At 38.6% G+C, this 24,415-nt stretch overlaps 1 protein-coding gene and 1 non-coding gene across 2 annotated transcripts in view; one reads left to right on the plus strand and one right to left on the minus strand.

The window, feature by feature from the left end:
* The window catches only part of GUCY1A2 (guanylate cyclase 1 soluble subunit alpha 2), a 329,020-nt gene that overhangs the window by 245,337 nt on the left and 59,268 nt on the right, over positions 1-24,415 (minus strand). The window contains exon 4 of the mRNA XM_030332816.1: positions 6,614-7,332. Within this exon, the coding sequence (XP_030188676.1) occupies positions 6,614-7,332 (719 nt within the window). The remainder of the gene's footprint in view (positions 1-6,613; positions 7,333-24,415) is intronic.
* LOC115526661 lies at positions 14,615-14,734 on the plus strand. Its single transcript, XR_003972709.1, has one exon.

The raw sequence follows: 24,415 nt of genomic DNA on the forward strand, positions 1-24,415 counted from the left end.
GTATATATGTGCAATGGAACACTGAACTAAAAATGAACAAATTACTCATACACGCAACAACATGGATAAACCTCAAAAACATTATGCCAACCAAAAAAGACTACATATTTGTATGATTACGTTTTTAAGAAAGGTCAAGAAACGACAAATCTATATAGATGTATGTAGGCCAGTGGTTGCCTGGGATCAGGAGTAGGAGCAAAGATTGACCACAAATGGGCACAGGAAACTTTGTTTGGGGCGGGGGGAGGCAATAAAGTGTTCTAAAACTCTACTGTTGTGATAGTTGCACATACACTAACTAAAAATTACTATGCTGTATACTTATGAAAAATGTTAATATGAATTAAGAGCATCTTTAAAACTGAGGAGGTGGGCAATGAATTCCAAACAGCTCTTCAGCTTTTAATTTAACTGAGACTGAAAGCTACCAGCTAAAACAAAAGGATCAATTAAAGAAAGATTCTGAACAATTTGTAACTCAAAGGGCCAATTCCCCCTCCCCTCCAAGAAGGTACCACTCTAGCAGTCAATGGTATCTCATCTATGGTAGGAGACACCTTTTGTTAGTTCAGGTGCAATCTCTCCTGCTAACAAAAATAAAAACGTGGTAAATGGGCACTTGAGGCATGGAGGTCACTATAATGAATATATAATTCACCAAGTAACAAATACCTTGTCCTCTCTACAGAATACAGTAACTGGACGGTAGCATAGCACTATGCAGACATTTTAACGTTATAGGCATTTAAAGATTGAAAGACCCGGAATGAGCCTCAGCAATACTGGTGTCAGAATCCGAATTTGTCCACCACACTTTAAAAGGCAGTTTATGGTCAGGAAGGAGTTCCAGAGAAAAGACAAACAAACAAACAAAAACAAAAAAAACACCCACAAAAATTAGACATCTCATTTATAACTACAAGAGCAAAGCAAACTCCAGATAGTTGTGACTTGAGTTATGACTATGTTCTATGATGCTAATTTATAGAGAAAGCCCTAATGGCATTTTGTCCATCACTAAAATTATCGTTCAATATTTGAAATTCTCTAGCAGAATGTTTCAGTCTGAAGAGAGAAAAAACACTCACATTTTCCCACACTAAACTGAAGTTGAAGTCAAATGATGTACTCTTGACAGCCAGGTGAAATTTGTCTTTCAACGGTGTCATTATGGCATAGTAAGATTAATAAATATATTTTCAACTTTTCAATCATCGTGTCAGGAGAAAATGGGCACATGTCTAGGAAAAATAAAGGAGTCTGGAAGCTGATCTGACCACAGAAAATCAGAGGTTAATTCCGTATTCTTTTAAAATTATTTCCTAGCATTTGTTTTGTGGCTTCTAATTAATAAGACAGACCTGGGGTGGGGGGGGGGGTGGTGGGGAGAATAAGACAGACCTGGGGATATTTCTAGGGATTGAAAAAGAAATGTGTTATTATTGTTCATGCTTTTCCTCAGTTCCAACTCTGAGAACACAAGTGAAAATGAGTAACAATGCCATTGCTCTGCTGTGGGGATGATGTATTTCAAAACCTGGACTCCTTCCACAATATTATTAAAGTTCTTTGAAGCGTTGCTGCTAAGAAAAAAAATATCAAAAGAACTCATGTTATTTATTGTTTCTCAAATCCCCTGCTATTTCAGGTTGTGCCTAAGCTAACCAGTTGGTTTTATCTTGGAAGCCATTGGCACAGCAGAGCACTATCACATGTGTATATAAAAGATATTAGTAGACCCAGGTAGTAAAAACTTGATTCCAAACTTCAGTGACTCTGAAAAGGAGACTCAGGATTTTAAAACAAGAGTCTATAAAGAAAAGAGCAGATCCCCAAGTCATATTTTAGGGAGATGTTATACCAGCAGGTTTCATATTTCTCTAAAATTATTAAGCCTACTGATGTCCAGTACCTTCTTTTCTAAAGCCATAAATGAGGAGACGAATGGATAGGAAGGAGGTTACAAGTGTGAAGAACAAAAGTAATAATCATGGCTTACACTGAAGCTGAAGATAGAAAAATTTTACATGGATTGTCATTTAATCCTTACAAAAAAGTGTTTGAGGTAGGCAGCCTAAGCTGTCAGAGAATTACTTTAAGTCGGTCCTGATAAGAGGATGACTCTTCATGGTTGAAAAGTCAGATTCCCCTCTGCTTCTCTTTGAAATTGCCTGAATTCATTGAATCAAAGGGATGATAGCAACTTTCATGACCCACGGACTTCCTATAAATTTACACATGTTAAAGATGACTTAATAAGGAGTATAAATACTAATTATTCATCTGGGTTTCTTAATGTCCAGATGAATTAATCCGAGGCTCAGATTACAGGGATTTACTAAAATCACGGGTCTGAGACGCCTCTCGTCCAGGCTACCTCCACTTTCCCACACACTATCACCTTATAACGTGGAGAAGGAAGCCATGGGCCATTCGTCCAGTTTCTAACAGCCCTCTTTACACACGTGGCCCCTCCATACAAAGAGGCTTTGGAATCTATGTCAATACATTAGATTCATAGGACTAGATGTAACGCCCCAAGCTACACATTGTACTGCAACAAATTTCCTCTAAAACTCACCACAATGCCTCCAAAGACTGATGTGACAAACTTCCAAATTCTCCAAATAGTTAGATTTGAATGACCTAAAGATGCAAGTACAAATTAAGAGATTCATAATTCACCGTTAATTCCCAATGCCGAATCTGTTCTTTTTTATTTTTATTTATTTTTTTTTTTTTTAGATTTTTTTTTTTTAACGTTTATTTATTTTTGGGACAGAGAGAGACAGAGCATGAACGGGGGAGGGGCAGAGAGAGAGGGAGACACAGAATCGGAAACAGGCTCCAGGCTCTGAGCCATCAGCCCAGAGCCTGACGCGGGGCTCGAACCCACGGACCGTGAGATCGTGACCTGGCTGAAGTCGGACACTTAACCGACTGCGCCACCCAGGCGCCCCTCTGTTCTTTTTTAAATAATGAACTAATTCATTCATATTTAATGCCTGACATCTGATAAAGAAACATGATGAAAAGAAGGTGAGCTTTAAGGAAAGATAAAAACACAGAAATGCCACATGGGAGGAGAAGAAAAGAGAGAGAGGAGACTATGGGGTGGCTCAGTCGGTTGAGCGTCCGACTTCGGCTCAGGTCATGATCTCGCGGTCCGTGAGTTCGAGCCCCGCATCGGGCTCTGTGCTGACAGCTCAGAGCCTGAGGCCTGTTTCAGATTCTGTGTCTTCCTCTCTCTGACCCTCCCCTGTTCATGCTCTGTCTCTCTCTGTCTCAAAAGTAAATAAATGTTAAAAAAAAAAAAAAAAAAAAAAAAGAAGAAGAAGAAGATGCAGATGGAGCCAAACAGAGGGACTCAAAGTTGGGTCAATCCACCTGGAAGAGTCCCTCCTGACCTCTAAAGTCTGCTGAATTGAAGCCTGCCACTGATGACTGCATATGATGCCTCTCGGTGACATTCTCCCTTCTGGCATCCATAACTCATTACTGCACAATCACAATGCAAGTTCTCTGGAACTAGAATGATGGCTTTCTGATCCATTAGTATTTACCAAACTGCTCACAAGCATGTTCTCCCTCTAATCACATGGTTAACTAGTGACTGACTGATAACACAAAATGACAAAGATCCTGTTTAGCAGAAGCATTACAATTCATTCCACAAACGATTTACTGTCATTCAGCTACACAATCAGCTCTTGGTTTTCGTTTCTCGGGTATTTGGCGTTTTGTTTTGTTTTTTTGGATGGCAGGTATTAAGTGCACAGCCAAAACAGTTAAATTATCATGAAAGCCTTCACCGTTGGACCAAGGAATATCCTAAATTATTTAAAAATAGCACTTTCTTGGGGTGCCTGGGTGGCTCAGTCAGTTGAGCATCTGACTTCGGCTCAGGTCATGATCTCACGGCTTGTGAGTTAAAGCCCCACATCACGCTCTGTGCTGACAGCTCAGAGCCTGGGGCCTGCTTTGGATTCTGTGTCTCCCTCTCTCACTCTGCCCCTCCCTGGCTCATGGTCTCTCTCTCAAGAATATATAAAACATTAAAAAAAATTTTTAATAAGTAAAAAAGAAATGAAACTAGCACTTTCTTATCAAAGCCCCATAAAAAATTAGAAACTTTAGACAACATGGAGTTATTCATTGATAAGAACAGCTATTATGGGGAAAACAATGAATAATAAGGTCAAATTTATCAAGAGAATCCTAATTTTTAACCTTGGTTTTCTTTCCTCTTTCCATGTGTTAAGAAAATACAAACTTGGGATTTGGAAACAGTAATTCAAAAATGTTATTCCTCTGGTTAAGACTCCATGACATAATGTTACTGACCACAGTTCCAATTGGGGCCAAGAAGAACTTCCCAAATGACCCCTTCTGGCAAACCCAGGTGAATAAGCAGAACTGTAAGCCTAAGGATAAGAGGATTGCTGTCCTATTCTAAGAAAAAATCCTGCCCTATTCCTTTATTTTTAAGCTGTCACTGCCATGTTTAAGTTACAATGGCATCTTCTCAATGAGCACATTTTCCTATTACTGATTGGCGGGGGGCCTTGACCTTTGAGTCGTCATTTCATTATGTCTATTCCTCACCATGGTACACAAATGAAATAAATACAAGCCAGATGAAATAAAGGGGGAAAATCTGTAGCAATAACTATAAATTGAATTAATTTTTCTCAAATCTACAAAATATATAAAGCAATTAACATTGGTAATAACATATTCTACTGCAGGCACATTTTCAAAAATATAAACTTCAATTTTAAAGGCCAACACTGCTCACACCCTTCTAGCCAAACACTTCACTTCTGTAAAACAGAACTGACAGTTTTAATATTCTCTAAATTAAAAGGACAGAATAATTTCAAATTCAAATCACCTACAAATACGGACAAAAACATACACTAAACAACTTCATTCTTTTGCAACAAGCTTCAAGAAGGGGTAGCAATCACTGAACATATAAATACATATAATATATATGTGAAAAATATTATTTAAAACACCATGTGTAATCAAACAGAAATAATAACAATTCATTCAGACTAAAATACCCAAGCATGCCAAGTTGGAATTTTCAAGTTTATCCTTAGAAGCTTTCGAATCACTGAATCTAAATGATGAAAACAGCGCCTGTATGAGTTTCCTAAATCATGGGATCCAGTTATCCTGAATAAATGGGCATCGTTCCCTATTTCCCAAGTGTTTTGCTTAAAATGTTTCCATTGAATTTCAAAATTATAAAAAGCAGTTCTAAAACGAATGCTACAGAAAATCCTCAAAGAAGTCTTTGGCTCTGCTTTCAGGGGGCTAGTCTCTCATTTATTTATCATGGCAGGCATGTCAGAATACGTGAGTACTCATTCACTGAGTTTTTAATTGTCTCTACAACTCATCTTTCCTTTAGCCCACAAGAGCCTGTTCATTTCCAAAAGTCAACAGCTTTCCCTAAAATGCTTGTGAACAAGCTGAATCACATAGAAGAAGTTCACTTTTTTTTTAATTTTTTTAACATTTTATTTATTTTTGAGAGAGAGAGACAGACAGAGCATGAGCAGGGGAGGGCAAAGAGTGAGGGGGGACACAGAATCTGAAGCAGGCTCAGACTCTGAACTGTCAGCACAGAGCCCAATGCAGGGCTTGAACCCACGGACTGTGAGATCATGACCTGAGCCGAAGTCACCCCATACTTTCCTTGTCACAAAATACCAAAAAGCTCTACTGGAAGTTGATACACACAAAGGTCCACTGCAGAAGAATATCATTTATATCATTTATTTTTGTGTTTAAAACAGTAATGACTAACTTTTCTTCACACTTCTATTTTAATGTTGACTTTCTCTAAAAAAAAAAAAAAGAAGCTTTACCCGAGGGCACATATTTGTGTCAACTATTTAAGATTCTTCTTTCATCTTTTCATTTCTTAATAACCCATATTTCCCAAACAGGGATTCCAAGAAATTAATAACAATTCCTAGTGTTGATGCTGTTCTCCAAGCAGTGAGCCTGTTCTAAAGGAATGAGTCCCTGTGTCAATGCTATAATCTATTGAGAAAAGCACTCTTGAGGTAGCCACTTAATTTCCAACTCTTAGAAAATCCATTATTCTGCATACTGAGACAAAAATAGGATGCAACCAAGACGTTCCTAAATTATGACATTTAGAACAGAGCATATTCAAAGTGGAGCTAGCTTTCCACCCATAGTTATTTAAGGAGAAGGCGAGCAGGCCCCACACTGTTGGAATCCACCTTTCCATTTCTCTCCTGTTTGCCTTCAGTTGGTAGAAATATTCATGGGTTTACAGGATCAGGTTCTTGGTGAGTCCTATCATTTTTGTAATTACTGTGGCTGGTATTAATAAGTGTCTTCTTTTTATATGCTGAAATAAATTAATGAAAGAGGCAGACACTATGCAAAATGGCTGGGAATAAGGCCAAATCCTTTTCCATACATCCAGGGACCAGTAATTTTCTAAATGGCACTTTAAGCTCTCTCGCCTAAATAATTACAAGTACCGCCGGCATGTAATTTACAGAAATAATTATGCACTCTTCCAGTCCCCATCACCCATCTCAAGCCCATGGCCACTCACCTTGTCTTTATTTTCAGTGCCAGAAGCCTCAGGCTTGGTCCTGATCACAAACGGGGTGGACAGTCGCAACAGGACCCTCTCAAAGGCGGCACTGACCTTTGGAGAAACGATCTCGAAGCAGTCCTCAAACCTGAGCACTTTGTGGCTGTCGCAACGCAGCTGCTTCCGCAGGCCTTCCCCCAGCTGCAGGACGGACATGTGGGCGTCGAACATCAAGTGGAAAGGGAAGGCCCTGCAGAAGGTGCTGATGCTGATTCTGAGGTCGGCAGGGACTCGGGAGGCTCCCCGGGGAAGGTTCTTCATGGCATCAGTATTGTCACATTCTTTGATGAGGAAGGTAAGACAGCTACAGTTGCCTGGGTTCGAACCATCGGAGCACAGTTTCTCATTGGCCACCTGCTCCACGCTCACGTCCAGCCGGTAGATCTTCTTTCCCGCAGCCTTGATCATGCCCAGCATTGCAAAGCCCACAACATGGTGAGGACGGAAGTAGTGAAGCAGAAGGGCGCCCTCGGGGAGTTCCTTGCACAGGAACGATGGGGACTCCAGCGTGGCCTGTTTCCCAAAGGAAGTTCTGATGTGTTCCAACAAAGCATCAAAGCCATTAAAAAAGTCCTGCAAAGTGCCACCTACAGCTCGAAGGACTCTCTCATTCTCATCAAAGCATATATTAAAGAACTCCTCACCAAATCTTTCTTGAAGTTCCTCAAACTTCAAACCTAGAGGTAAATGGGAAGCAAATGTTAGTCAAGTGCAATAAAATAATCGAATTTATAGCTTTTTTTTTAATGCTCATCAAATGAGATAACTAGGCAGTGAAGCTGGAGAGGTATTTCCCTTGGGCCCACAGATTCCCAGAGAGATTAATTCATTTTGAATTAGAGAAAGAAAATTTCAATCCATCTTCTGGGGGCTTCTAAGATGTTGATGGGCATAAGCTTCCTTTATGTTCGTTTGCTTTTGTTTTTAAGTAGACTTTATTTTTTAGAGCAGTTTGAGATTCACAGCAAAAGTGAGCACAAAGTACAGACATTTTCCATAGAACCCTCTTTCCACAAACGCACAACCTCCCCACCCCACCCCACCCCACACATACAATCAGACATGCACTACAGTGGTGCATCTGTTACAATCAATGAACTATAATGACACAACACCATCACTCAGTAGTTAGTTTACAGTAGGGTTCACTCTTGGTGTTGTATGTCTTTGGGCTTGGACAAATGTGTAGGGATATGTGTCCACCATTACAGCATCACACAGAGTAGTTTTGCTGCTCTAGAAATCCTCTGTGCTCTGCCTGTTCATGCCTCCCCCCTTACCTCAACCCCCTGTAGCACAAACTTTCTAAATGCTGCTAATTTAGCTGCAACAGTTTGTTTTCCATTTGCTATAATTATCACAGACAAGATCTTTTTCTTAATGGTTTCCCTCATAGGAAAAGAAACTTTTCAGAAGCAGCTATCAGCTTGTTTCTCTGTCGTGCCCATCCAATATTACTATTTGACTTATCAAAATTCTTATGTTAAGCGGGAAATGTCAACCAGAGAGGGAATTTATCGTACTTGAGCAGAGAAAGGTAATGGATTATCTAGTGTGAACAGAAGGAATGAAGTGAGACACTAGGGAGAGAGGGACAAAACAAGAAACTAAAAATGGCAGAACAGTGGATGGATTTGCATTCTTTCACCCACAAAACTGAGAGTAACCAAGAGTCTGTAATCTCAAAAGAAAGAGTTAAAAGTCTTTGTCTTCCCAGTTCACATTCACTCCCACCTGCCATGGCAAGAGGAACTCTATCTTATAATAATGGAGGATAATGAATGGTAAACACACACACACACACACACACACACACACACACAATGCAATGCACTATGTAGAAATTAGAACCAGTCACATGTGATCTAGTTAGATCCATCCTTAAGGATGATCTGAGGGAAAGTATGGAGGGAATTTACGGTCCATACAGGAAGGATACAACACCCGTGTATGAGCTGAGTGTGTACACTAAAGGAAACTTCTATACAGAGTCGGCCTGTTGCTCCTCCTTTGACTTTGGCTGAAATCAACACATGTAAGTTCATATATTCATATTTTCTTGCCCCGTCTACTCCATCTCATAAGGAGGTCCTGAAGATAAGGCCAGACTGGGAAAAAAACAGAAGGTCACTGTGCCAGTGTCCTGTCCAAGGGCAGAGCCATCTGGGCTGTCTATGGCTCGGTTTGCTATCTATTCCTACCTTTATTATTCCCTAAGGGTTCTCCCCATGCAGAAATCAGGGAACAAAGCAGAGTCAACACTACTATTTGAAAAACACAGTCAAAAGACATCAAGTATTTTTTGAGAGAGTATTAGAGAGTATAAACTTTGTGACAGCCAAGTGAAGTAGTCAGTTGGACAAAAAAAGTGAAATGAAAGTGAAAATCAACATGAAATGAAAAAAAAGTAGAAAACCTAAGAGAAAAAGAGTCCTTTTATTAAGAAGAATTTCATATTAATTTTACTTTCATAGGTTTGACATTCAAGTCAAGCTGACAAAGTCACCTATCAAGATAAAAACATGAGCGCACATCTTACATGGTCATGGTACAAGATTGCCCTTCAACGTAGGCTGCAACCACGAACAGTAAGACCAGCTCAACTGATGATAATAGCATTTATCTGTCCAGTTCTCCAGTGTGGAAGAAAAAAAGGTGGATGACACTCACTGCAATTTGGCTCCTGTCCCAATGGCTCCACTGAAACTACTTTTCCAATTGCTTAAAGCAATACATACTGTTTCATCCCTACCTTAGTTAACCTGGTTTGTTGTTTTTCTTTTAATTTGACTGTACTCATCATCTCATCCTCCTAAATCTCCCTTCTCTTGGCTTCTAAAAATATACCATTGGTTTGATTACTGACTGTCTGAAGACTCGTTCCCTAAAATGTCTTCCTACACCAAATCTCTTTATCACCATCGATATATAACTAAAAAGTCCTAATACAAATGAAATGTATATCCCTTCAAATGTATATCCCTTCTTGGTTGCTATTAAAATTTTCAATTACAACATTCTAATTAAAACTAAATTCAAAATAAATAAAAATTCCTATAAGCTGATTATACTCCCTGAACAACAAAATTCCATGGGTCACTAAAACATCCCATGAATTGCTTCTATATTTTGAAGAGTTCTATCTTAAAAGGACTCAGAGTCTTTATGCACAAAAAAGAAAAAAAGAATTTCTTCTAACTTGCTTTTTTTTATAACATTGAAAACGCCCTCAGAGTTATTAAGAACAGAGATTAAACATAATATAGTAAGCTTATGTTCTATTTTCATTGCCAGAATCCCAAAAAATCATCCAGAAAATAACAAGTAAATTCACCAGGAGCACAAAATACAAACTACTCTGTGAGTACAGCATTCACCAGGAGCACAAAATACAAACTACTCTGTGAGTACAGCATTCTATCTGCTAGGAATCCCTGCTATCTTACAAAGCACTTCTCTACCTGAGGGTACAAGGGCTGTTAATTCTCAAATAAAGACACCGAGGCCTGCCCGGACACTAGAGTCACTTGTACCAATAAAGAAAAGCTAGAATATTTCTACTATCACACCCAAATACCATACATGGTAATTCTATAAAATCACAGTACTCAATTAACTAATTAAGATTTTGGGGGCACCTGGGTAGCGCAGTCAGTTAAGCGTTCAACTCCTGATTCTGGTTCAGGTCATGGTCTTATGGTTTGTGGGCTCCAGTCCCACATCAGGCTCTGTGATAGCAGCACAGAGCCTGCTTAGGATTCTCTCTCTCTCATTCTCACTCTCTCTCTCTGCCCCTCCCCTCCATGTCAATCTCTCTGTCTCTCTCTCAATAAACATTAAAAAAAAAAAAGACTCTTGTTTTCACAATTATTAAACTTTACAGGATCATAAAAGAAGTTCTTCAAGTTGGAAACATGTAAAACTAGGGAAAGATCACTGTAACTTTTACAAATAGTTCCATTTTAAACCTTATCTCCAAATTCAGAAAGCACAGAGAAAGTAGTTCAGCTCAGACAAGTGGTACAGTTCTCACTTCCAATATCCCACTTACGAGGATGCAAACCCCCTACTTACAGCAAATTACATAAAACATACAGACCATGCTCATTTGTTCATGTCAGAAGATGCTAGGACAGCTTGACCTTTGGGTCTATAAGAATATGTTCCTCTAGAGGCAAAACTTACAATAAATGTGCTTTCATTAACAAGTTAAAATTTTAAATTACTGTTGGGGCACCTGGGTGGCTTAGGTGGTTAAGCGTCCGACTTCGGCTCAGGTCACCATCTCCCGGTTTGTGACTTCAAGGCCCACATTGGGGCTCTCTGCTGTCAGCATGGAGCTTGCCTCAGATCCTCTGTCTCCCTCTCTCGCTGGCCCTCCCCCTCCTTCCCTTGCTCTCTCTCCCTCTCTCAAAAATAAACATAAAAAATAAAAAATTAAGTAAAAATTTAAAAAGTATCTAAAACCACAGTCGTACCACATTTAAGGGTACCTAGACACCTAGACACATTCTTTTCTGATATGAGCCTCTAGGGATAATTAAGTCACAGTGTGATTAGGCTGTGACAGAGGCAAACGGGAATACTTACGGACAATGGAGAAAAGAATGTGTGACCCTCTCCTCCACAGGTTTTCCTGTTTGCCTCTGTTAGAGGCATGGGTTTGAGCCCCATGCCTCCGATAGTGTCTGAAGAAGAACTTGAATAAAAGTGGGTGTTCAAAAACCCAACAAGGAAGGCACAGTCACGCTGACAGATGGACAGTAATGGAATACAGAGAATGAATACAGTAATGAACCAGAGAAGTGGGAGAGCCCAGCCTGGTCAGGGATGGGCAAATGGTAAGTGGATAGCATCTGGGGAATAGGAATGAGGGGTGAGCTGTTAACTGATGGGCAACACCGAGCCTGGACTTTTGAGCACCAAGACCAGAGTCAAAGGCACCAGCCAGAGAGATGCTATAATGTCTTTAAAAGCCTACATTGACTGAACTAGAGAGGTCCCAGTGAGAAGAATATTAAGCAATGTGCCAAATATTTTCATAGATCACTTTACACTTTAAAAAATTCTTATCAAGTAGATATTTTTAATTGTCTTCATTTTACAGGTGAAAAATGTTAAGACATTTTCCCAAGTTCACACAACTATACGTAGCAAAGGTAGGTCTCAAGGTGAAGTCTGTCTGATACCACATCTTGTGAAATAAACACAGAGGAAAACATCTGTGCGAGGGAAGAAATGCACGCCTTGCCCACTGTTATTTAATCAATACCTAGCATTTTGCCTGTCATTTAGGAGGTGCTTAATACATACTAGCTGGATGGTCAAATGAATTAATGTATCACTGAAGTCAACAGAAAGCAGTTATAAGAAGCAGTCAACAGCTATCAAATGTCACAGTGAAGTCAAGTAAAAGAAAGACAGAAAACTGCAAAATGGATTGGTCAGCACTTTGGGGACCTTTGACAGCAATTTTAGTGGAGGAGTGGGGCAGACTACTGGGTGTAAGGGGTTAAGGAGTGTGTGACAAGTAAAGAAACAAAAAGTTTTCAGCTGAATTAATATTATTGGAGAGCTAAAATTACTTCCTTTATAATAAAACTGTAACAAATCTGACCACTATACTTGGAAAAGGAAATATTACCTTCGTTGAGAACTAAGTAATTAGAGAGAGAGAGCACCAAATACACAGCATTGTACATTTGGGGTCCTGGATCCTCTAGGGGAAGATGTATCAATAAAAGAGTGCAATTAGTGTTTTTTTTAGATCCAGAGACCATCCTTATCACCCAGAAAGGGCACTGGTCTCCATTAACACAGGAAAACACCAAAGCAGCATGTGTATCCTTATGTGAACCAAATATCAACTGAGGAGGTGAATACCTACCAGCTACTCACTTCTGTGAGCTGCAGATGCCCCATAATTACCTTTTAATTATTTAGGCTCCATCAAATTTGCATCTAAGTAATGTCCCTCGGGGCACCTGGGTGGCTCAGTCGGTTGAGCGGCCGACTTCGGCTCAGGTCATGATCTTGCGGTCCATGAGTTTGAGCCCCGCGTTGGGCTCTGTGCTGACAGCTCAGAGCCTGGAGCCTGTTTCAGATTCTGTGTCTCCCTCTCTCTGACCCTCCCCCGTTCAAGCTCTGTCTCTCTCTGTCTCAAAAATAAATAAACGTTAAAAAAATTTTTTTTAATTTTAAATAATGTCCCTCAAGCACAACTATATCTCCAGTCCAAACCGTAAAGAGATTCCAATATTTTAAGGAGATAATCATCCTCTTAGAGAAACCATTTTTTCAGCTTTCCTTCCTCCACTATAACTGACATATAATATTGTATAACTTTAAGGTGTACAAAATGTTCTTTTGATATATTTATATATTACAAAATGATTACCCTCATAGTGTTAGCTAACACTTTCATTATACCACATAATTACTTTTTTTTTGTTTGTTTTTGGTAGTGAGAACATTTAAGATCTACTCTCTGAACAACACCCAAGCATATAATACATCATTGTTAACAATGCTCACAAAGCTGTGCAATAGATCCCAAGAACGTATTCATCTTCTAACTGGAAGTTTGTACCCTTTGACTAACATCTTCCCAATCCCCCACCTCCCAGACCCTGGGAATCGCCATTCTGTGAATTTGGCAGTTTTTAGATTCCACATAGAAGTGACAGCATATAGTATTTGTCCAGAAACAATACTTTTATCAGGAAGACCCTAAGGTTTTTGTGAGCTAGTTTGAAACCCAGATGACACTTTAATAAAAATATTATTCTAGTGTCTTGCCAATCTATAAAGAAATGACTGAAGTTGGTCTCGGCCTCCCAGGGGAGGCTTACCAGTAAATACTATATGCATATGTCTAAATAATAACAAAGGAGAAAGGCTCAAAAGAAATGCCACTGGAAGTGGAAGGTATTATGCTGAGGGAAATAAATCAGTCAGAGAATGACAGATATCATAGGTTTTCACTCCTATGTGGATCTTGAGAAATTGAACAGAAGACCATGGGGGAAGGGAAGGGGGAAAAATAGATACAAACAGAGAGGGAGGGAGGCAAACCATAAGAGACTATTAAATACAGAGAACAAACTAAGGGTGGATGGGGCGCAGGGGAGAGGGGGAAATGGGTGACGGGCATTGAGGAGGGCACTTGTTGGGAGGAACACTGGTGCTGTATGGAAGCCAAGTTGACAACAAATTATATTCATGAGAAAAAAAAAGAAATGCCATTGCCTGAATTGTAATTTTAAAGAAAACTGTTTTCAATCTGATCTATCAATACAGTTTCATTTGAATCTCTGTTGGGGTGATATAAAACCTCTGTAGTTTCAGGATATTCTGGAGTTAAGTAAGTAACAGTATACGTATAATAGTGAAAAGAAAGAGCCTTATCAATCTTGGCCTTAATCTGTGAAGAGTTAAACAATGAGTTTCTACTATTTTAGAAGCAAATCATTTTCGTTTTACTGCATTTGTGGCATCTCTGCCCCTCTCCAAAAGGAACACAACTATGTCATATATTTACTTTTAAATATAAGTGAACCAAAATTAATTGTTTCAAATTTTATGATACACTTAAAGACAACAGAGCATACAGTCAGATTCTTAAAAAAAAATAGGGTTTTAACACCTCTGAGCTAACAAAGAATTTGCTAACAACAGGGAACTCTCTAATATATTTAAGATTAATTACTGAATACCCAAAGAAGTAGGTATTATCAAAAGCATATTAAGTGCTTCGGGGACATTTGTGATGGTTAAGTTTAAAGTTTTTAAATTGGAGAATATGCTAAGATATACTTTAAAATATGCATAGGATATAAATTTTAATAGTGAGAAATATGGCATAATAGAGGTGAAGCCAGACTCTATAATCTGGGCCACATTTACAGTCTGGGATACATTTTTCACCAAGAAACTAAATCTAAAAAGCAGCACATCCTATGGAAATGATGAAATAGAGATAACTGGGCGTCAAATGTTGTATGATTGGAAATTTTTAATATGTAAGTTAAGAGATTAATCTAAGTTTTAAAAAAAGAGCATCATAAAATTACACTCCAATATTATCAGTTGTTTCTCTTCCCTTTCAAACAGCAAAGCCTATCTGTGTGCCTTTCTTATAAAATACCAGATATCCCCTTGTATTATATATATTTGTCTGGATTCCTCTGTTGACTGTAAAACAGATTTAGTAGGACAATTCATGAAAAGTACAACCTCTGATCTAGAATGAGAAGAAAAAAACCAATGGAGGAAGAAATATAAACCCAAAATAGAATTTCCCCCTGAGCTGTAGAAAATCCTGAATCTTTAGATGGAAAGGCACAAGTTCCAGCCAGATTTAACAAGGGCACACGCGCATGCACACAAACACACACACACACACACACTAACACACGGGATAATGGGATACAGGATAATGACAGATTATCCGCAAATTGATAAGTGTTAAATAAGAATTCATGAAATAAGGGCAAAGAGAAACTATTGACTCCTCCAAGATGTATTTTATCCATAATCTGGAGCTAAGCAATCAGAGTAAAATCCAGGAGTTGGGAGGTTGGGAACAAAGGCATTATCAGCATTCTAAAAGTCTCTTCTCAATGGAATCAGGGTGAGGAGAGACAAAATACAGTCTTAGTAGGAAAACAGGTAATAATTTGTTTTAAGACCATGAGACAAACGTGGGTCCAATTTGAGTAACAGCAAATGAAGGTAATCAGTTATGGGCAAGCACAGTAGAACTTTCAAATTATGAAGGTAAAAACATATGTTTATATTTAAGTTTATTTTCAGAGAGAGAAAGAGTAAGCATGCACACCAGCAGGGGAGAAGCAGGGAGATGGAGAGGGAGAGGAAGAGGGAGAGACAGAATCCCAAGCAGGCTCTGAGCTGTAAGCACAGAGCCCCATGTGGGGCTCATACTCACCAACTGTGAGATCATGACCTGAGCCAAAATCGAGTCAGACACTCAAACAACTGAGCCACCCACACACCCCTGCACATATGTTGATTCAACTTCATCAATACAGAAAATGATAAGGAAAGAGGTTGGAAAATAATCAGAAATCAGGACAGAAGAAAGAAAATCAAGTAAATTATGCATTTCTGTAAGTATAAGCAAAACCTCCCGTCAAAAGGCAGGAACTCTCTTTTCATCCACAAGAGGGGCACTTATAAAAAGTGATTTAAAAATAAATCATTAGGCAATGACTTCCAGAAAACTACAAGAAAAATAAGCAAGGAGCAGGATTAATATCAAGCCAGGCAGAATATAAGCTAAAAATGTAAATCAGGATAAAGAGAGACATTATATAACAAAACCACAAAATATAAAGAAGACTTAAACCAATCAACATTGCCGTTAAATACACAAAGTAAAAACCATTAGGAACTAAGTGCTAATGGATACATTTTTTTTTTTTTTATGGAGTGATGTTTTAAAATTGATTTAGTGATGGTTGTACAACTTTGGGTATACTAAAAACCCTGAAGAATACACTTTAAATGGGTACGTTTAAATTATAAGGTATGTGAATTATATTTCAATAAAGCTCATATATTTAAAAATTAAGAATGAAGGAATCCTATACAATTCTCATGGGAAACTTTAATATAGATCTCTCAGGATCATATGCATCTAACAGAAAAGCAAAATCATAGAGAAATTAAATAACATATACAGCATAACAATAAATGAACTTAATAAAAATAAAATTATAGTGGGAAACTTTAATGTGCCTTTTTCAGAATCAAAAAGATCAAAGATTAAAAAAGCAAAGTCAATGATTAATTAAATACATATCAGCAATAAAAAGTAAAAACTGATCAAAAAGTAAGGTCAATGGAAAAATGAAATTAAAATAACACAAGCAAAGTCCAAACACATATATGCATAAGTATACACACAAACACACACACACACACACACATATATGCATGTGCTTTCATATATGTGTTTGCATACATAGGAAGAATTATAAAAATTCCTCAAATACTTGGTCAGAAAATTCCCATAATATATTTTTAAGTAAAGATTTTGCAGATGACATTTTATAATAGTAATAAAAATAATAAATATTTGTAAATAATAAAAAGATAACCAAAAGTCCTATCTATTTAGAAGGTGGGCAATACTCTGTTGAATTAAAGAGACAATCAAAATTGGGATTATAACATGTAGAAAGCAATGAAAAGAAGACTACTTCATACAAATCCTGAGGCACAGCAAAAACTGTACTCAAAAATGTAATCAATGTTTCCAGCAAGAAGTAAGCAAATAAAAACTTTGAAATTAAGAAAACTGTGTTGTTTTTTTAATTTTTTTAAGTTTATTTTTGAGATAGAAAGAGCATGAGCAGGGGAGGGGCAGAGAGAGAGGGAGACACAGAATCCAAAGCAGCTCCAGGCTCTGAGCTGTCAGCACAGAGCCCAACACAGCACTTGAACTCACGAACCGTGAGATCATGACCTGGACCAGAGTTGACCGCTTAACCCACTGAGCCAATCAGGCGCTCCAAGGTTTTAAAAAGTTAATAGGTAAAAATTAAGAGAAATTATATAGAGAAATTATAAAGAGAAATTGAGAGAAAAATATACTAAATTAGGAATGAGAAAGAAGACATAGACACATATTAAGAAGAAATAGAGGAATCAAAAAAAATTGCAATGTTTGCCACATACAATTGCATGTGTAAATGTAATGTTAAATAGATAATTTTATGGCAAAATAGAAATGATCAAAATTCACCAAGAAATGGGCAATGAGTTCTGACTAGTCGTTAAAATAAATAATTCCAGTTATTTAAATATTTCCAGGCCACAGAAAAAAATATTAAAATCACTCAATTATTTTTATTAAGACCACAAAACTGTAATACCAAAACTTGACATAGTATAGTAAAACCAATTTCTCTTATGAATACTTACTAGAATAGTAGCAAAATGAATCTATAAATTTGTAGAATAATACATTCTGACCAAATAGTATTTATATCAGAAATAAAAACACAGATCAATGGCAGAAAATCTAGCAACAAAAAAATATCATCTACATGAATAAAATTAAATGAGAAAACAGTAAAATTCTATCAGTAGTTTCTGATGAGTCTGAAATTTAATGGTCTTAATAATTTTGAGTAAAATTGGGATATAAAGAAACTGCTCCAATATAATTAAATGCTGCTTTCCAAAAACTGGAAGTAAAACTTTTGTTCAAAGGATAAAACACTAAACACATGTCCACTAAAGTCAGAGATGAGATGAGTGGGCTTGGCATCGTCTTTGCTATTCAAGGTAGGTTGGAGTTTCCAGCACATGCTAGGAGATAATGAGTATACACACTGGAAAAAAGAGTAAAATTATCTTTTTGCTAATGAAGAAGACGTACAAAGTCTTCTGATTGGAGGCTCTTTCTTGCTTACTAGGTTTCTTTACAACATACATTTTATAAAAAAAAAAAGACTAGTATTTTAAAACTGTGCTAAAGTAGCTGAATATAAAATAAGTTTAGAATCAATAGCTTTTCTCTGTATTAGCAATAAGAAACTAGAAGTAGAAATGGGAAAATATTCTAAGTAGAAATAAAAAACTGTAGTCAACATGACTACATGAGAAAGGCATAGAACTTATATTAAGAAAAGTATTAAATCTTAACACAGCAAACAAAACCTAACGAATGGGAAAATATTCTGTATTTTAGAATATAAAGACATACTATTATGAAACTATATATTCCCCCAAAATTAATGTAGACATTTAATGCATTTCCAGTTATAGTCTCAACAAGGCTTCTTGCCAGTATAGTAATTTTAAAATTCCTATGTAAGAATAAGTATCTAGAATAGCGCAGAATGCTTGAATAGGAATACTGGGGAGCAAACAGACACTAGAATAAATGAAAAAGACCACAGTTAAATTTGTTATTTCCATAGGGACAAATAGAGAGATCACTGAGTCAGAATAGAGAATTCAGAAGTAAAACTGTGTATATGACAAGTTTTAATGCAGCACAAAATAGTATTTTAATTCAATGGGGGAAAGAATGGTTTACCTAATAAATGGCACTAGCCATGTGGAAAACAAAAGTAAATCCTATCTCAGATCACACACAAAAAGCAAACTGTAGATCACTTAGAAGCTTAAAATGTAAAAGACAAAACAATAAATACTATAGAAGAAAATCTAGGACAGTACATGTATCTCTTAATCAAAAGTGGCAAACATACAAACAGACATCAAGACGTATTTGAGTTTGTAAAAGATCTAAATTTAAATAAATAAAGTAAATAAATAAAAAATTTTTAATAAAATAAATACAACTGTCAGAATAATGCGTAAGGTACAATTTTATTTTCGTAAAAGTTCACGTGTGGGTGTGTGCATGTGTCTGTCTGCATGTGCACGCTATACCTCCCGATAGTCTGTCAGTCTCTCTGCCCTAAATACCACTTTGTTTAGGCCGCCATGATTAATAGTCTAGAATTATTTCAACAGCTTCCTAACTAACTTTTCTGCTTTCCAGTCTCTCTGCAATCCATTTTCTATGCACTCTTCGAAACCACAAATCTTCCGTATCGTTTCTCTGCTTAAAGCCCCTCCCCCCCATGACTGTCCACTGCCTTTAGAATAAAATACAAACCAAGCAAAGTTTGACCCGGCTTTCCCTTTGGGTCCGTCCTCACCTTTGCCAATTTCCCCTTGTCACATCTCTGCACAAGCCAGAAGGAACCACTTGGGAGTTTCCCAAACATGCTCAACAACCTCTCCCTCGTGTACAGGCTCCTGCATATGCTCGCTTTCTGTTTTGTTCTGTTTTATTTCTTTACTGGAATTCTGTTCTCCTAACCCACTTAGCTAGTCATCTGCTTAGCTAGTCACCTTGCAGATCCACACACCAAAATTCCTCTGGAACGCTTTCCTTGACACTCAGGCTGAGCTGCCTCTGATCTTTGGGCTTCTCAAGCACACTGTGATTACCCCCCAGAATTTATCCCATGATACTTGCTGGTTTGTGCACCCCCTCACCAGACTTGACCTCTCTGAAGACAAGAGTTACATCTTATTTAACATGTATTCACTGCTTTATAGAAATTAAAGCAAATGAAGGAACACCTGCTCTGGTTGAGTCTCCGTGCTGAGTACTGGCAATACTCTACTGATGAGAACAGACATGGCTCTTACTCTTACTGAGCTACAGGAAAGAATGAATAATCCACTAACTGAACACGTAATACAACAATAATCCAAAAGAAGACACATGATGTTAGTGTTAAAATGACAAGGGCATAGTACTTGAGGGCATGTAACAGGGACATAATATAATCTATTGGGTCAAAGAAAGCATCCTTTAAAAAGTGAAGAATAAATACAAGTCATCTAAGCAGCCAAGAAGGAACAGACAGAAAGAAAACCATTCCAGAACAAAAGAACATTATGTAAAGGTCCTGGAAGAGAAACACGGAGTTTTAGAGAAGCTAAGACCATGGCTGTAACCCTAATCACTGGCACACTGACTTGCCCATAGTGGATTTTCTGGGTAAACAGAAGAATCAATAATATGTTAACAAATACAGCTGTGTGTAACTGTGCATGTCTAATGTATAGGATGTATGTATTGTATAATATATATAGTAGGTATACTGGAGTATGTTGTTGATATATAATTTTTCCCTTGCTGTTTTTCAGACTCTTCAATACTTAATGGCAGTCTTTTTACACAAGCATGGAAAAGTTCTACCAAATGACCAGTTTAATAGGTGTAAATGCTTATCTGATGAATTCTTCTTCCTTTACCAAAACATAGCCACAGGTGAGAACTAAGAAATGGACAGACTCAGGGCAGCACATGGATCATGAAGTGGCCTTATCAGAGCCTGTGCTATGCTCGTGGGCCACCTGTCTGGTGACAAAGGGCTCCTCACACTTTCCAGCCTTCCTTCCCCCGCACCCTGGCACGCTGCTGTGGAAGATACTAAGCCAAAAGCCCAGCAGCAGTGTGGTACAGATTCAAAGAACACACACACACACACACACACACACACACACACACACACACACACACAATCTAATTACAAAGAGGAGCTGGCCAAGCACCTGCTTCAGCCCAGTACCCAAAACCTGCATTTTTGCATTGCGTAAATAGGGCAATGGCTCACAGGCTTTGGCATCTTCCCACAGAGAGCTGCTCTCATCATTTCTCATGCCTGTACCTCTCCCAATCTTTCACCTGGTGGCTAAGAAGGTTGGAGAGGGAACCACAGTGCAAATATGCACGGACTCTGGCTTCTGTTGATGACGGCTGGCCCTGTTCAAATTGGAGGCCACTGTAGCGATGGCAGGAGCGTTTCATTTCCACAAGGACAGATCCTCAAAGGGCTTACTCGGAGCCATTAATCACTGCTAATGCCTCTTTAATTGCTACGCCTCTACAATTGTTAAGCTGTGTGATTCACCCTCCTGAACGTCTTGGGAGCTACGTGTCTGACGAACTTGTACAGGAACGATTAGGTTTTGGAATGAAAGTTGTGTTACATTAAAGAAATAAAATTGAGGAGACTCTGAAAATTTTTACCACTTTCCAAATGAATTAGGTAGAAATTAGCCAAAGACTAAATCTATGTGTTTCCTTATCCAATAGCATCAGATTTTAAGTGTGACAGAAATTAGTACATCATACATCCATGATGTGGCTATTACAGTTAGCACATGGCAGCCTTTACAGAATTTACAAAGAACCAATCCTAGTACTTATGTCCTTCTGGAGGACAACAGCATGGGACTATGTGCATGTTTATTTAAAAGAGCATTTGTAGGTACACTGTTTCACACAATATCAGTGACACGAAGTTATCAGATGCCCTGGAACTGCATTAGCCAGTCTAACCTCTGCCAAAATACAGTAGTCCTCAGGCACCTAGGTGGTTCAGTCAGTTACGTGTCCAACTATTGATTTCAGCTCAAGTCATGATCTCATGGTTCGTGGGTTCGAGCCCTGCATCAGGCTCTGCACTGACAGTGTGAAGCCTGCTTGGGAATCTCTCTCTCTCTCTCTCTCTCTCTCTCTCTCTCTCTCTCTCTCTGTTCCTCCCCAGCTTGTGCTCTGTCTCAAAATAAATAAATAAACTTAAAAATACATAGTATTCCTCATAAATAGTCATCCTTCGTCTACTTCTACACCACCCGTGATGAGGAATGCCTGAAGCATGCTCTCCCGACACTATCTCTAGTGATCACATAGTTCCTTCCTTCTTCCACAGAGAAACAATCTATTCCTATCACTTTGGCTCACTGGTTCTATTATACCCTCTGCTCTCCCCCACAAAAATCCTTTAAAGTCCCTGAAAATAGCTCACAGGCTCTCCTTTGTCTTCTCATCTTATTTTCAAAGAACTAATTCAAAATCCATTAAAGGCAGCTCAAAAGAATGATCTTAAATGGATGTGAAAGGCAAGAGTACATGAGAAAAAAGATACAGGGCATGTGTGTTTTGGAAGGACATTACAAATTATGAGGAGGAAGGGAACAAGAAAGCGGCAGAAAGAGAGGAGGTCTATTTCAGATAAGAGGAGCTAATGCGAGATGCTTTGACGCCAGGTTTCAGCCCTGTGTGTATATGTGTTCTAACTGGGGAAAAGAGATGTCTGTATTTATTCATCCTCACTAGAGTATACACTTCAAACTGTTTTCCAGTGTCCTATTTGATTTATTTGCCCTGACCCCATCCACACTTTTCATACTCCGTTCCCTTTAGATCATACATATGGAGGATGCTAGGCCAGGTAGGGAAGCAAGTGAGGACTATGGAAAAACAGTACCGATGGCACACACATGGACTGAATGAATATCCTCTAGGGGCGCCTGGGTGGCGCAGTCGGTTAAGCGTCCGACTTCAGCCAGGTCACGATCTCGCAGTCTGTGAGTTCGAGCCCCGCGTCGGGCTCTGGGCTGATGGCTCAGAGCCTGGAGCCTGTTTCCGGTTCTGTGTCTCCCTCTCTCTCTGCCCCTCCCCCATTCATGCTCTGTCTCTCTCTGTCCCAAAAATAAATAAACGTTGAAAAAAAAATTAAAAAAAAAATATCCTCTATGTCTTCTCCATCATGGGTAAGGCCACTATATGAACAGATGAACAGAGACTGTGCATGCGTGTTACCATTTCCACGGGAATCTGACAGGAACTCTGAGCTACGATCGTCACACCACATCCGGACATATTCCACGAATAGAACGCAAAGGCAAGCCTGAGACACACAAGAATTAACAAAAATGGCCATGTTTTTAAATCAGGAGAGGAGACCATATACACCTGAGCTCCTCTGTTACTGTAAAGGAACCTACGATCTGTTTGGATTCACGGTTTCTTTGGGGAAAGAGTTATGCCCTGATGACTTCTTTCGCTTTTGTGACATAGCTGTGCTCATTTTTTTCTGTGTCCCCTTCCAGTTTCTGTACATACCCATACACATATTTTACAAAGCTGGATTCACAATGGACACAAAAACACTTGGTTTCTGTCTATTTTTCTTTTTGTGTAATCATTTATCTCTAACAGATGCTGGGGTTATTTGTGGCTGTCGGTGCTCAACCAAGTCTTGCTCTAGAAATTGCCTTCAGCTAAATAAGACTGCCTGGCCCAATGTCCTGTCCCCTCCCCAGGGCAGCCTGCATCCAAAGACATGCACTGCAATGCAAAGATGAGGCTTCCTGGTCTCCATGGAGGGCAACTGTGAAAAGCTGAGCAGAGTCCTTTCCTGTGACAGCACATGGAAAGGACAGAGTCCTTTCCTGTGACAGCCCCTCTCCTTTCTTCACATTCTCACAAGAAAGTAGTCTGGTGAAACTACAAAGCTGTAAACATGTGCTACCTAACTTTCAGAAAAAGGGATGATTGGAGGGTGGAACTGTGAGCCACAAAGCGTTATTCTCAGGACTTGATATCTACAGGGGTTTGCCTGGTGTGTCATCGGTCCTAACTAAGGGTTCCTGAGCCTCACAAATCTTCATCTGAGTCTGTTTCCTGGGGAAATCAGGCTATCACAACATCATCAACATTCTCCCACGCCACAGTGTAATCTTGCTACACCGTTCTCATTGCAACAGCTGCTTTATGTCCTCGGAAGCAGATCATATTTTAATTGACCATTTCCTCACAGTAAGACGGTTGGTTGTTGCCAATATTTTGTCATTATAAAGAGTATTCAATAAACGCCATCGAGCCATTATTTAAAGATTCTTCTTCTTGTTTTGAATTATTTCTTCAAAAAAATCTAAGGTGTGGGCCATTACCAAGAGGATGGGAAGGTTTCAATCTACTGATACTAAAGGTTTATAGGTTGTTATATGGCACAACTAAGTCTAATAGGAAGATATACTAAGGAATCAGGGCAGATTATGTTCTGCATTATAGTGTCTTTGACCGAAGGCTCGGAACAGGATGCTTCAGAAGCCCAAAGAGAAAAAGAGAACAGAATGCTCTATAATGAACTTATATAGCATTCCATTATACTTGGCTGAGTAAATCAGAGCCTACACAAGGTACCCAGTGTACAATATATATTTGTTCAGTAGATGTGTGAATGAATAAATGAATATTTAGGTTGCTTTAAATTTTAACTGAAGCATGAGGGGGCTCATTAATATAGAAATGTAGATAATGCAGAAAATATGGACTGGATACTAATAAGTCCGTGGCTTTAAGTTCTTAAATTATTCCCATTCCAAAGCAAAAGTGGTGGTGGCGGTAAC

The sequence above is a fragment of the Lynx canadensis genome, chromosome D1 (assembly GCF_007474595.2).
Source record: "Lynx canadensis isolate LIC74 chromosome D1, mLynCan4.pri.v2, whole genome shotgun sequence".
In the NCBI taxonomy this organism is placed as follows: Eukaryota; Metazoa; Chordata; class Mammalia; order Carnivora; family Felidae; genus Lynx; species Lynx canadensis.